The 15376-nt window shown below is 40.6% G+C and overlaps 1 protein-coding gene across 1 annotated transcript; it reads left to right on the top strand.

Moving 5' to 3' along the window:
* Positions 1 to 1336: 1336 nt before the first annotated feature.
* LOC306935212 (mannose-1-phosphate guanylyltransferase regulatory subunit alpha-A) lies at positions 1337 to 13025 on the top strand. The gene is made up of 12 exons (XM_079518168.1): positions 1337 to 1494; positions 2232 to 2329; positions 2906 to 3009; positions 3844 to 4036; positions 4702 to 4761; positions 5008 to 5138; positions 7603 to 7737; positions 8852 to 8949; positions 9045 to 9091; positions 9578 to 9670; positions 10337 to 10505; positions 11576 to 13025. Exons 1-12 carry the CDS (start codon positions 1455 to 1457, stop codon positions 11674 to 11676), a joined length of 1269 nt encoding a protein of 422 aa, XP_079374294.1. The 5' UTR covers positions 1337 to 1454; the 3' UTR covers positions 11677 to 13025.
* Positions 13026 to 15376: the final 2351 nt, after the last annotated feature.

Below are 15376 nucleotides of genomic sequence, written 5' to 3'. Positions count from 1 at the left end.
GGGATCGGGAGTCGAACCCGCGGCACACTGCCAGACTGGATTACCAGCCAAGGTGCCTGGACCACTGAGCCATGGCCCAGGTGTGCTATTTTGGCTCTTTTTTTTATTTAGACATGAGGTTTCCACCCGACAGTGACGAGTTATAATTGCTGCCACATGGGAGAGCCATTTTACTTCAGGTTACATTTTAATGAACATCTCTGAAAGTCAAAATCCTCCATTTACAGCTGTGTGTTATAGTTTTATACTGTATATGTTAGTAACTAAAATATGGGCTATATTTCTCAATAATGGACCTCCCATGGGAAAACGTAACCCTACTATGTATGCAAATGAAGACCCGTGTCAACCTGGGCCTTGGGTGGTAACGAGTTTGTAGTACAACATGCCTCAGGTTACACTAAAAATAATCAAAATTAAGATCTATTACAATGAAGTGCATGATCTGGGTTCTTACATGGAATTGTTCATAATTGTCAGGGGTGGAAAGTAACTAATCACAAGTACTCTCATTACTGTTGATGGATAGATTTGATTTTGCCCACAATTAATGTCAAGGTTTCTCCATGTCACTCATATTTGTCACCATGCACATCCCTAATCATCTTTAACTTTGGCCTGTTCCCTGTTTTGTGTTTTGCCCCATGTTTGGGAAAATTATGTTTTCATCCCATCCCTACTTAATGTCATGTCACATTGTTCCATCCGGTTGGCCCTATTTTATCATTTTTAATATTATTTATATCTCTGCTCACTGTATTTCCCCAGCCAGTTAACATATACTGTATTACTGTAGGCAATGTTTTTAATTAAAAAAAAATCTTTTGAAAATAGCAGATCTACAAGCTCGCAATGCGTCACATTGGCTATTTTTAAATGGCCTAAATGTATATAGGGCTTAAGTGGTTAATGTATGTTTTGTAATAATAATCCAAATCTACAAAGTAACTAGTAACTGAAGTTTTCAAATAAATGCAGTGGAGTAAAAGTACAATATTTGGATCTGAGATGTAGTGGAGTATAGAAGTACAAGTATTGGAAATTGGAAATACTCAAGTAAAGCACAAATATCTCAAAATTGTACTTAAGTACAGTACTTAAGTAAATGTTCTTAGTTACTTTCTACCACCACTGCTACTACTGCAGTCAGACCTCATACAGAGTTATTATTGAAGAAGGCAAATCTGTCTCTGACTGAGTGACTGCCATTGACTGCATTGAGTAGTAGCCTCGGTCCCATAGCGCGGAGGGATGGTCGTGTTGGTTGCTATAGGCAACCCATGTGTATCCAATCAGAGCGTGGACCGTCCCTCTGGGCTATGGGATGCAGAGCTCCGGAAGAAGGAAGTGGAATATAGTAGAGTGACGTGTGGTAAACAGCTGAGCTCCTGTCAGAGTGTTTATCTTTGTGTCACATTTTATCATCTTCAATCACATTTTCATCTTTAATCAACATGTTGAAGGCAGTGGTTTTAATCGGTGGTCCTCAGAAAGGTGAGAATATGTCCCTTCACTGGATGCGATGATGTGCAGTTTATTAGACTGAACGCTGTGTACTGTAGTCTGTTACTATTATGTGTATTATGATACAGAAGAGTGGGCACTGGGCAGTGGGCAGTGGTGGGCACCTCCGTGTAAAATATTTTTTGGAAATGTTCTCAAGAAATGTTATGTGAACAACCACGGTATCAGACCTAAATGGAATGGCATTTATCCTTCAACTTTATGTTTATGATTGCCCACAGCCCACAATGACTGGATATACAGGTTTTGTTGCTATGAAATATTAGACCTTAATAGTCAAATGTTAAATCATGTTCTAAACATGTATGTATACATTCACGTTACTTGAGACTTCAGTTCTCCAAATATTGCATTTTAACATGTTTGATTATTAATAGCCAATTTTACATCGAGGTGCCCAACTGCCCACTCCTTAGTGCGTTACCATTATGAGCATGACATGTATTTATTTGTGTGGTGGGTTTGTTTAAAATAATGGCATGGAATATCATGGCATAACACCAAACAAGCAAAGCAATAATATGAACCATCTGATCGATCAATGATCAATGCTCATCAGAATCAATGCGAGCATACACAGCCAACAGTAAGCACTGCAGAACAGTAAATGAATGTACCTCATCCGTTTGTCAATTAGGCTACATGTAATCATATTAAATTGTTTGTTTAATTAATGTAATCATGAATTAAAAGCAATTGTTTTGCAGGCACAAGGTTTAGGCCGCTGTCATTTGAAGTTCCCAAACCCTTGTTTCCAGTAGCTGGAGTTCCGATGCTCCAGCATCACATCGAAGCATGTGCAAAGGTGGGTGACTTCATATAAACCTTTTAGGCCAGGTGTCTTCAATGTTTTTCAGGCCAAGGACTCCTTAGCTAAGAGTGAGATGAAGCAGCAACCCACTACTAGGGACGCCACTTACAGTTGTGTTGCGGATTCAACTTTTTCAAAAAAAATCACGTTTTCTTTTGGTTTACTTATCTTTTCTATTAATATGTTGTATTTTCAGACATTTAACCACTTAAACCCTCCCTCAGTACTAAGTAAACATGACTGTTGGCTCTGTACTTGGTCTGCTTTTCCCCCCTCTAATCCAAACATCTTTGCTGAACATTGCCGATCTAAAACATCACAGAACCTTGCACTCCTTAATTTTCATAACCCTAATCCAAAATATCAGATCTAAAAGCTCACACTGTCTTGCATCGTGGCACGTTATGATTTTGAATAAACAAATTATACAATATAGGGTGTTGGAATAGTATTCCAAAAGTATTGTTGGTAGTTTTTCTTAAATTCCTGGGGAAATGTAATTTTTGTTCATATCAGCCTGTGTCTCTAATTCTGTCTAATAGCCTATGTGACATCTTATGTATTCTGTAGGTACCGAATATGAAGGAGATTTTGCTCATGGGCTTTTATCAACCAAATGAAGAACTCACCAGATTCTTGACAAATGCACAGCAGGAATTCAAAATCTCCATTAGGTAAACAACACAGTCATGAAAGTACACACATTCTGTATGCCAGTGGTTCTCAAACATTTTTGAGACATTTTCATGTCAAGGTTCCACAAAAATGTATTTGGTCACAGACCCCTGCCTGAAAATATGTTGTGCCAGGGACCCACAGAAGAGAACTTATTATTATTATTTATTTATTTATTCTTTCAAAAATAGACTATCTACAAGCGCAAGCTGTGTTTTTCCGGAAATTAATGCCCTACTTCATTGATTGATTATCATACCACAGTGACATCAAAAATAGCCAAACTAAAAGCTCACAACGGGGTGTAATGATCCTAGTCTGCCTGGCCTCAGTATCACTGCAAGACAAAGAACAAAAGAGAGCCAGTGAAGCGTAGCCAGACCACTATGGCAATCTAGTCTGGCTCGCGTCATATACATTTCATACAAACCTGTTGTGTGGGGCTGGGGCGGCAGGCCTCGACTCTCCCCACTCACCTATAACATCAAACCACACCCAACTACAACCACACCCCACTACCACACATACTATGGTCATCATACAGATTATAGTTTAAAATAAAAAACAAGACAATTTTAGCAAATTCTTTTGAGCGCAAGCTCTCTTTTCCAATAACACCCTGATTACAGTAAACATAGCATAAAATGAAACAAACAAATGACAACATAATAGATATTTCAGAATAGTTTTTTTTTGCCTATAACTTATATGTTCTAAGGTTGAATTGGGCATTCTCACTTGTTCCTGTGTGTGCGGTTTTAGTTTCTCTGCTTCCGTGTGCCACCAGCAGAAGTAAAGCCAGCATCCATTGCTCTTGAATTTGTGTTGGCCAGGTATTTGCAGGAGTATGCAGGCTTGGGTACCGGAGGGGGAATCTATCACTTCAGAGATCAGATTCTCTCCGGAAGCCCGGAGGCCTTCTTTGTCCTGAACGCTGACGTCTGTTCAGAGTTTCCTCTGCCAGAGATGCTCAACTTTCAGAAGGAACACGGAGAACCTGGCAGCTTTGTTATCCTGGGGACAACGGTGAGTCTTTTCCTGATTGACAAGCTGTGCTTGCATTTCATGCTGTGAAAAGAAAATCATAGTATTTTGTGGTCAGTGAGGCTTGTTGTTTGTTATTTGAGCTGTGCACACCGCTCCAAAGAAGGGCAATGGGTGTCTGTCTCTATGTCCCTATGTCTGTTTAGAGTATGACCCATTGACCCCTACAGATCATTGGGGTTGCATTGGGGCCACTGTTGAGCAGCCAGGCCATTCACACTGAGCACTGTGAGCAGTCAGCTAATTGGGGTTGCATTCCATCCACACACACACACACACACACACACACACACACACACACACACACACACACACACACACACACACACACACACACACACACACACAGCATCGCTCAGTTCACACGGGTGTGATTTTTATTTCGTTTTTTATTATATTGCACCTATTTTAATTCTTTGACTTTGTTGTCTATTTTTAGCATGTTTGAAAGAAAGCTTTACATTCATTCATTCATGCTGCATCTGGTGCAGTAATGATCAACAGTTACAGCACTCAGAATGTTCTCTGTTTTGGTATAATTGATTATTGTTTGCATATTATTTTGTTGGAATGCTGGCTGTGGTCAAATAATTGGATTTAACATTGTGTGATATAACAGCAAATCATCATCTCTCTCCTTCCACTAGGCTAACAGAAAGCAGTCTATGAACTATGGCTGTATTGTTGAAAACCAGGAAACACATGAGGTATGGATCCAGTTCTGCACATGTTGTTTATAATCAGGTAACAAGCAATACTCCTGACACATTTGTGCCCTTAAGTTATGCTCAATCATGCGTCAAAAAGTAGCAGGTCTACAAGCTCACTCAACAAAGCTGTGGTGGTTCTATATCGGCTACATGTGACACAGTCGCACGACAGAGAACAAATTGTGTTCGCTACTGCATTTCAACGAAAATGTCATACTCCCCTCCTTTGGACATTTCTCTCAGGTCTTGCATTACGTGGAGAAGCCCAGCACGTTTGTGAGCGACATCATCAACTGTGGGATCTACCTGTTCACACCTGACATCTTCCAGCACATCGGTGCCGTGTTCCAGAAGAACCAACAGGACATGCTGTTGTGAGTGGAGGACGAGGGCCTCCATGGGGGGATCTGTGTGTGGGAGAGTGCATGTGAATACCATTAATTTCCTTTTCCTTTGGGTCTCTTCATTTGTCTTTTTTTTTTCTCCTCTTCCTCCGCCATGATTTCTGTTTCCCGTTCTCACCCCCACATTCGCCAGATATCCATATGATGGGTAAGTTGGTACAAGCAGGTTGTACAGTGTGGTTGTAGAAGTGCACTGGTGTTGGGTGTGACGTAGACATACAGTAGTGGACTCTATCTATGTTCTCTTACTGTAGTAAATAATCGTGAAGCGCATTATTATTATCATTATTTTTATATAATGTATCAGCACGAAAACGGAAGAGACATTTTTTTTTATTATCTGCTAATTCCATTAGTCTGATTTGTCCTACAACAACCACTCGTACGAAAATAGCCGATCATCAAGCTCACACAACGTATCACATTGTGATGCTTTGTGAACTTGTAGATCGACTATCATTTCATTCAAATCAAGTTAAAATTACTTTTTTATAGTGATGTCTGATATTTTCGGCCTCACAATATTATCGGACGATATTTGCATAAAAATGTAATATCTGAAAATATCGTTATCGGTTATAATTTATAAAATGTTGCCAGAATTTGTCATAATGTTTATTTTTATTTGGAAAACCTTACATTTCTGAATGCATCCTGCAGGGCATCACAATAAAATTAGGCATGATGCGTTAATTCCACGACCGCTTATATCGGTATCGGTTGATATCAGTTGGTTGGAAAATTGGAGTTGGACAATAATCGGGATATTAGATATCGGCGAAAAAGTCTATCGGACATCCCTAGTTTTTTATAATCGTATGAATTGATTTGTTTGACTGTTGCTCCTCTAAAGGAAATTCTGTTTTGGCTGGCCACCCATAGAAGGTTGGAGTACAGGGTCGGCCACACAGTGACACTTAGTTCAGTGTACTGTGACCCCTCATAGTGTATTTGTGATAAGGCAGAGTACCCCTTTCCTGCTCTGGTAGTAAGGAAGGACACGTGCTATCAGTACTTGCCAAAACAAATATTTTTGGCTCCTGGATGTGTACCTCACTCTTTATAATTAGACTTTCACATTTCACGTTCATCAATGGTGTCTGTGTGTGATATACAGTATATCGTTGCTGTCGGGTAGAAACCTCATCTGAGTCATCTCTTCATTTATTTATTTTTAAAATAAATGAATGCCCTACTTGATCATACTACAGCGTCACACAAAACCACAAAAGCATGCAGAGTAGAAGATCCACCATCTCGGAAGTGTGGTGCGAAGCGACACATTTTGAGCATGTAGATGTGCTACTTTTGCTGTGTTTTTGAGTGGTGCAACCACTCCAAGGAACAGCAATGTCCCTATGACCATCCCTATGTCCATCCCTATGTCCGTCCGTCCGTCCGTCCCCATGTATGTCCCTATGTTTAGGGTACCAACAGGGGGCACTGTTGCACAGCAAGTAACAGTTTTGGACATATGAGGTTTCCACCTGACAAAGACGATATCTTAGAGAGAAGGGAGAGCTCACATGGTGGCCTATATTGGGTGTTTTGTGTTTGTCACTTGCTTTTAGTGCATTATCACGAGATGTAAAGACACTTTGCAGATGTGAGGACACACAAAAGTAAGGGTTGGGTTACCGGTTACACAATCTTCCAAAGATCTCACTACTAGCCATGCTTTGCCTTCAACCACACCCTACTCCTCTTTGGATAAACTTTCATTGTGGATACCATATTGCTTTTTAATATTCCTTTCATTCATATTTTCTTTAACATTTCCTTTTATCTTTGGGCTATCACAATCAATTAACCCGTTTTGGATGTGCATTAGTCAACCAGAGAGGGCAATTAATGTGTAGGAAGTTTAGTTCTGCTCCCATCACGGTCTGTGTTGGTTTTTACTAGCCCTGAACTGACATGTCTGATTCACTGGCATAGTGAACGTCGTTATCCCAGTTGAGAATCAGTTATAGAGCACCGAAGTCTGACGAAGGCGCAAATCCGTGGGTTCATGTACTTTGTATTTGCATTGTAATCCCCATAGGGGGATTTTGCCTCATATAATAACTGTGTTTGAAAAATAAACAAATCATCCAGGCCGCTTCACTCATATGGATATGAAGAATCAACTGACTGAGAGAAAACGCTATTGTTACTGCTACTGAATTAGTAATTAGCTAGAAACAGATCATATATGAGTGACTGACTGTTGTAAACAATACAGAGACACCTCCCTGACAACGCAGAGACAGCTTGTTTATTTTTGAACCACAACGCTTTATGAAACGATTTTAAGATGACCCCATGTTATTCTCCATAGAGAAATTACTTCCGTGAACCAGGGGAATCGAGGGGATGAGCGAGTGACGTCAGGACTTCGGCGCTCTATTGTCATCATTAAAGTGTAAATCCCTTTCCCCCCCCTTTTTTTTAGAGAGGAGCCCACAAACGGCTGGCACCGGGCTGAAGCCATCCGGCTGGAGCAGGACATTTTCACTGCCATGGCAGGACAGGGCAAGCTCTACGTTTACAAGACCCTCAGCTTCTGGAGCCAGATCAAGTCTGCTGGGTGAGCACATTAATCATCTTACATCTGCTTACAACGCTTAACAACCTGTAACCTGGCATCCATGTTTTGTTTTGGGGCATGTCATTCATTTTTAGGCGAGAGCTTTCTAAATTGTTCACAATCTTTTAGAAAATAGCAGCTCTACAAGCTCACAAGGAGTCTCGATGCATTGTAAGTAACAAGGCAACCACCAGACTAGTAATTTCCCGACTTCATTTATAGAGCAACCCCAAAAGGTTTTAGTTTTATTATTAGGCCCCTTGTGACGTCATGTGGGTCAATACATTATCATACTGTACAGTGTACTTAGCAACCACACTTGCAAATTCCCAGAATTGCGAATTTTTTAGTTAAACATGTTTTGGTGCTAGAACCTCTAGGGATCATTGAGGGGGTTCTATGTGGACCCCAGCCAAATTATTGATTGATAGGAATGGGCCCTGAAGTGTCTGTAACTCAGATGGCGGCGGGGGGGGGGGGTGGGGGGACCACTGTCTAGAGGGCCGAGATCACCCTATGTGACCGTACTGAAATCGATCATACTGTATATCTGATGGTGAGTTTTGCCTCATCTGGTACTCCAAGCAGGTACACAGAACACAGTAATGATTTATTAGAACAATGCATTAATGCAGGTGGAGAGGGGGCTGGCGAATAAACAATACAGTCTTGTCTGCTGATCGGGTCTCAGTGCATAGACCAGTGATTTTATAAGTGGGGGGTATTTCCCCCCCCCCCCCCGGGGAAGCCGCCAGCGCGGCCATTTTGAAAGGGGAGAAATGAATTGTAAGATAGATAGGATTTTAAACTGCTGGATGCAATGTCTGGAATGAGTACAGTTTACCGGACCAAGCATTTCAAAGGTGCTCAATAATATTTCTTTTTTGGGGGGCATGCCTCATAAGGTCTCTGGTGTAGCCTGGCGGCGAATAGTGGGTTCAATTCTCGAGCCTGAAGACCTTTGCTGCGTGTCACTCCCCGTCTCTCTCCCCCTGTTAACTGTTGGTCTCCATTGCTCTCCAATGTTGTACCCAAATAAAGATATATTGGACATAGACATGTTCCTTCTCCCTGGGCTGTGTTTTATGTTTTATTCTCACCCGTCTCTCAATAGCTCTGCCATCTATGCCAGTCGTCTCTACCTCAACCAGTACCACAAAACCCACCCTGAGAGACTGGCCTCCAATGAAGTGGGCGGCCCCAAAATAAGTGGTATGTTAGCTTAGCCGAATACAGTACAGTATTATTATTATTTTCTTTCATTCAGATGTAGATTGATAATCATGCTGCATGTCGTGTTCCTTTAGGTAATGTCTATATTCATCCTACAGCCAACATAGACCCAACTGCTGTGGTAAGGTGCTACACTGTCTTCCATAATGCATTTATTATAGATGTGAATGGGCTGTAACTACCAGTTCTTTTCTTAGTGAATATTCTCCATTACATTTTCAATTGGATATTCGAGATTGTATTCCTTTCTTTAGTTTTTTTAAAGATGCAGTATATATATATATAGTTGTGAACATCAATTAATGGAATAAGCATTTAAGGCATATTTTATATTTGCACAATGGTGCCATGCAGAATTAGTCAAAGTATCAGATCTATAAACTCACGTGAGCTGCACATTGGATTGTGATTTGAGTTTTTCTAGATCATCATCTACTATTTTGTCTTTTTCCCAAATGTTTTTATTTATTTATCACAATGCAATATAATAGGCATACCACATAACATTCAAAGCAGTTAAACTGTCTTCTCTCCACATTATGATGTTGCTAAATGCTAATCAGATGTGGTTTATGGTGACAATCTCTTGTGTCGTTCCTCTCCACAGTTGGGTCCCAATGTGTCCATTGGCAAAGGAGTAACTATTGGTGCTGGAGTCAGAGTGAGAGAATCCGTCATCCTGCACGGTGCAACTCTACAGGTAAACACACACTGTTTGTGTAAGGAAACATTTTATGATTCAATCTTTCTTGCGCCAGTCGTAGGCGTAGCATACTTGTGTAGACGCCATGCAGGGCCTTTTCCTGCTGTACTGTGAGCGTACAATATCCGTTCTATGCTGATAAGTTATCTTTGAATGAGTTCTCATTCCTGTTTGGATAAAATTGGTATCTGTTTACTAAAGCTTGGCGAGATAGGGAGATATCGTTACTGAACACCCTAGCTATTTTCTTTTCTTACAAACACGTCAAACTTACAGAAGCTTTAATATCAAAGATAAAACAAATGACCTAAGCATAATTCATCAACTGTGAAGCACTGTGGACACTACAGTAGCTGAGCCGCTGCTTGGAGCATTGATGACTAGGGTTGGGAACTTGGGATCATTTAGGATTTTAACAGTTCTGGTTCCTTAACTATTCCTATAGGGTCCCACTCCCAAATGGACCCGGTCACTCTCAGGTCTTTCAAATTTATTTTTTTGAGAATGAGATGGAGCCGATTCTCAATGTTGGATCCGGGTCCCAACCCTATTGGTGACAACTGCTTCTAATAGGATGCCTTGACTCAACCTGGTATAATAATGAAATTAACGATTTTGTCTTCCTCCTCCTTGTCTTCTTTTATCCCACGGCTCTGTGTAAAGGATCACAGCTGTGTTTTGAATTGCATTGTGGGATGGGACAGCACCATTGGCAAGTGGGCCAGAGTGGAGGGAACTCCAAGCGACCCCAACCCCAACGACCCCTATGCAAAGATCGACAGTGAGACCCTGTTTAGAGAAGGAAAACTCACACCCTCAATTACTATTCTGGGTAAGAAGACTCTGACCTTGGCTGCACTTTAAGTGTCGTCTGTCTCTGTCAGGTGAAAACCTCATGTCTAAAACCGTTAGTTAAAAAAAAGAAAGAAAAAAAAAGTTTGTATGCGACGCTTTAACCTGTAACCCAAATCTTTAATCATTTAAACCCTATATACTACATCAAATTACGATTTTAGCTATTTTTTAACATAATGACAATTGATAACATATCCAAAATCGGAATGGCACGGCACGTTGAAAGTAGTTATAATAATCAATCCGGAATTCCATTCATCCAAGCCAGAACACAATCAATTGATTGACCATTAAACATGCTTTGTGTAATGTTTAATGTGGTGTCCTGATCCAGAAGAAAAGGTTGGGAGCCACTGTTCTATGGCATTGTGGCTGTTTCGGATTTCTGTGGCTGGGTTCTTCTTCCAGAGAATTGATCAAGTAGTGTGGCTTTATTTACGCAATGCAGAGGGTTTAGTCTACAGAGACACGGTGCAGCACGCGTTATACAGATTGTCTGAGGCTCATCTACCCTGACATTGGGTTTTATATAACGTCATTATTGCTCATCTTTCAATACATCAATAAATCATGTTCTGGTCCTAATATAACAATAGACTTTAGCCATGACATGGCCATCTGGCCTCATCTTGGTCCTCAGGTTATTTAGGTACGTGCCACATTTACACACAACTTTCCTGGCGTGAACGATTCCCATCATCCCAAGTTTGATTAGGCATGCTGTGCCCTTGGTCTGGCATCATTAACATTTGAAAATAGCCCATCTACAAGCTGTGCATTGTGAGCTTGCCTTGTAGATCTGCTATTTTCAAAATATTTGTATACATTTGAAAACGTGTGAAATTGGACATTCTGCAGAATGAGTACTTTCTACTTGTTACTTTAAGTACACTTTGATATCAATACCAAATTTGAATACCAGACTTTTACATACAATATTTCTACATTGCAGTATTGATACCAAAATGTGAATACTTTTACACTACATGGGTACGCTCATGCACTCCACTGACCAGTACTGAATGTGAATGTTTGTCTCTTCCTCAGGTTGTAATGTAACCATCCCTTCAGAGGTCATCATTCTCAACTCCATCGTCCTGCCGCACAAAGACCTGAATCGCAGCTTCAAAAACCAAATTATTCTCTAGTTATCTGCCTGCATGCATGGACGCCGGCTGTGTTCACTTAGTGTCATGAATGAAGGATTCGTCTAGAGCCGCCCTGACACTGCCTCTGAGTTACTGTATATAAGATGTCAGAAGAGAAAAGATATGGGACATTTATTTAGTTGTTTTGAAAGGAAGATACAGGAATATTTTGATTATCATAATTAATTCTGTTCTTATGGAATAAGTACTTTTTTAGATAGAATAAGAGCTTTTTTACATGCAATAATCTTTATTTTCGTCTTTATTTTCTTAACAATCACATTACATAAAATGTTCTTGGTTTGTTGCCATAGGCCTTTTCTGCGTGTGGGGCGAATTATTTATATGCTGTTTTTGTTTTCTATATCTGTTTTTGTTTTCTAGCCGAGGATCTAGTAGAAAAAAAGCAAAAACATAATCAAACTAGGAGAGGTCTAAGAAAAATCCAGTTAGTTAACCACTTCAATTTGACACACAGATGATGTTCAAGCCTCTATTTCTGCAATTTTCGCCATGTGACATTAAGCATAGGCTATTTTTTAAACAAATTGTCTCTAGTGTCTGGAGGAAACCTCATATGTCCAGAAACTGTTACTTTTCAGGATTCAAATCCAAAAGTAGCAGATCTACAAGCTCAAATTGCGTCGCTTTGCAGTTCGCACCATGTTTCAAGCTTGTGGATTTGCTACTTGTGTGATGGTGTAGTATAATCAAGTAGGGCATTAATTTTCGAAAAAACACAAAAGGTTATATTATGGAAATGGAAGGTTTCTGCTCGACAGCAACACAATAGGGACACCAGTTTTAATGTGGCAAAACGTGGCCTTTGTCCTCCCGTACATGATGACCTCACACGCAGGTTCAAAATCCAAATTATTCTCTAGTTATCTCCTGGATGCTTTTGTCCACTTATTGTCATGAATGAAGGATTCGTCTAGAGCTTCCCTGACACCGCCTCTCTGAGTTACTGTATATAAGGTGTCAAAAGAGAAGATATGGGACATTTTTTATGTATTGTTTGGTGTGAAGCCGTTATGCAATTGCATTCTCTGGCGTCAGCAACAATGGAAATAGACGAGAGGGCTAATCGCCTCCCGGTTGATTCACCTTGAAAACCTTTTCCGTTCAAATAACTTTATATTGGATTTTCATGGAAAATTATTGAGCTGGAGAATAACTGCGGACACCCTTGTAGTGTAATGCAATTTGCTTGAATTTAGTTTGATTTAGACAAGGTTTTATTTGACAGTGTTCATTTTCCTCAAGGGTACCTTTCTGTTAGTTGGATGGGGGTTGGGTTTGTTACTTGCACTAGTGTTTTTAAGATGAAATAAAAACCTTGGATTACCCACTGTGGTTAATGAGGGGAGGTAATAATTTGTGAGGCTGTGATTATCGTTTGCAGCATTTTAATTGTTAATTTGTTCCTCGCCATACCAATGAAAGAAATGGGATCGTCGATTTAAACTGCAGTCTATGAGACCAGTGATGTTTTTTAATGTGGAACTAGCAGGAGGCATTGGGTCTTGAATCGTTAATACCAACTAGTTAGAAGCCTTTGATTTCAGCAGTTATGGCAATCACCAAAAGGCTCATTTGAGTTAACAGCATATGGTTAGTTGGTTACATAAGTGCTTTAAAAATGTCATTAGTATGCCCTGTTGTAAGTGGTCTAATTCATCTTTGCCCAAGGCCTTTTCATTATGGTCCATTATCCACTTGGGGCTGAGAGGCTCTTTGAGCAAATACTTAAACCACTTTGACCCTAGCAACATTTACATTTTACATTGTAAAGAAAAAGAAAAGTGCAGACCCAGAGCAGACTCAGGTCAGGGCTTGGGGAGAGAGTACGTTTTGCACTCTGTCCGTGTGTGCGTCTGTCGGTCTGTCTGTTACCAGCTAATCTGCGGCACCGTTAACCTGGTCGATGCCAAATTTTGCACACACACTCCCTGGATGCCAACGATGAACCTCTGCCCCAAATTGTCCAGAACAGCCTGTTATAGCGCCACCAGGAGGCTGACTTTTGAAAAACATTTTTTTATATTACTCCTCCATATTCTGTCCAAAAATCCCACGAATCGTTACACACTATCTCTATAGTCATGTGATCAAGCCGGATCTGTCCGATATTTCATATTCCATCCTAATTGGCTAACATTGGCTTTCAAAGTTTGCAGGATTGGAGGTTGAATGTGGCTAAACACACACACACCTAGAGGTCTTATGTAAAGTCATGGCCCAGCTTCCTGATTCTCCCCCCCAGAGTTCCGGTATTTGCAGCATCCCTGTACCTGCTCAGTTCCGGGGACGTGAGGGGAGGAAAATAAGCTAGAAACGGTGACAAGCAGAACAGATGTGTGTGAAGATAATTTCAGTTGTCTGTTGAATAAAGGACGTACTGCACAATCAGAGTGACAAAACGCTCACTCTCCACTGTTGTATTCCCATAAAGACCACTGTAGATTTGACATGATTTTGGTAAAAGAAACTAGTAAACACAATACAACTTAAAACCAGTATATACCGCAATAAAACACTAGTACATTCTCTACTAGTAAAGCTAAATCTTTTCTAATTTCTAGTTTTTACAACCTAGTAGGCTATGCATCAGTTTGAGCATCATTGACCTGAACATGTTTGAGAACTATACTGACAGGCTACAGTAAATGACTGAACTAAGTATTCAAAACCCTGTGGTTGGTACAACCCGAACGACCGTCCGCAGCTCATGTATAATGTCTAATGTGTTGTGTGTGTCTACCACTGCTACAGCTAGCTCTGCCCGTGGTTGGACTGTCCTGCATCATGGACAGCTTCTTCCAGTAAGCGTCAGGGAATGTCAGCATGTGTCCCACAACCTGAAATGAAAAACCAAGGGAATCAGCAATACAGGACCACAATGGAGACAAACCTTTTTGTGTTATCCTTTTAAAAATATTGTATAACTGACTGTTACACAAACAAGGCGTTACTTTTTTTCTACTGCATGCCACCAAAATGTGGAATGCCCTGCCACAAAAGTGTGAATCCCTACTCTCCTCTTCCTGATAACAAAATTGAGCTTGCACACAAACCAATTTTACCCACTACTTTACAACTGTAAATCTGTGATGTGGCACAGTTGATTCAGAAGTTGCCTTGCATTCTACCTTTTCTACACAAAAGTAGAATTCCCCAACAAGTAAATGCTGTTTGTCTGAAAGAACATTATCCAATTAGTCCTAAACCCTATGAGACAGAGACGATGATACATCCATACAGCAGCTCTTACTTCTGTAAGTGAAGCATGAGGAAGGCCAGGGTCTCTCTATTGACCTTTGGCAAGTCTCTGATGACCTGGTACATGGTGGATGCTGCAGTCTCCTCATCATCTCTGACACGCACGCACACGCACACACACACACACACACACTCAACTAGGAGATGAGCACAAGGCTACAGTTTTCCCCTGTTGCATGAGCTGCAAGCCAAAAATGCCTTAAAAATACTCCATAGTTGCAGCCCTACTACCATCTTCTGGAAAAGTTTGCATGGGATGATTATTTTATATAATATAACATCCCAGCGGCCAGCATGAATTTTGAATGGAGCTTGAAGGTTATCAGTGGCTCTTTCAGCTTCCTAAAGAAATCCTTCAGGAGGCCACAGATGTTGTGTATCTCATCCACTTCGCCAAGATACAGTGTTCCTTTCCCTT

This window comes from Electrona antarctica (genome assembly GCF_951216825.1).
Source record: "Electrona antarctica genome assembly, chromosome: 13".
Lineage (NCBI taxonomy): Eukaryota > Metazoa > Chordata > Actinopteri > Myctophiformes > Myctophidae > Electrona > Electrona antarctica.
This window is presented reverse-complemented; position numbering and strand designations above follow the sequence as displayed.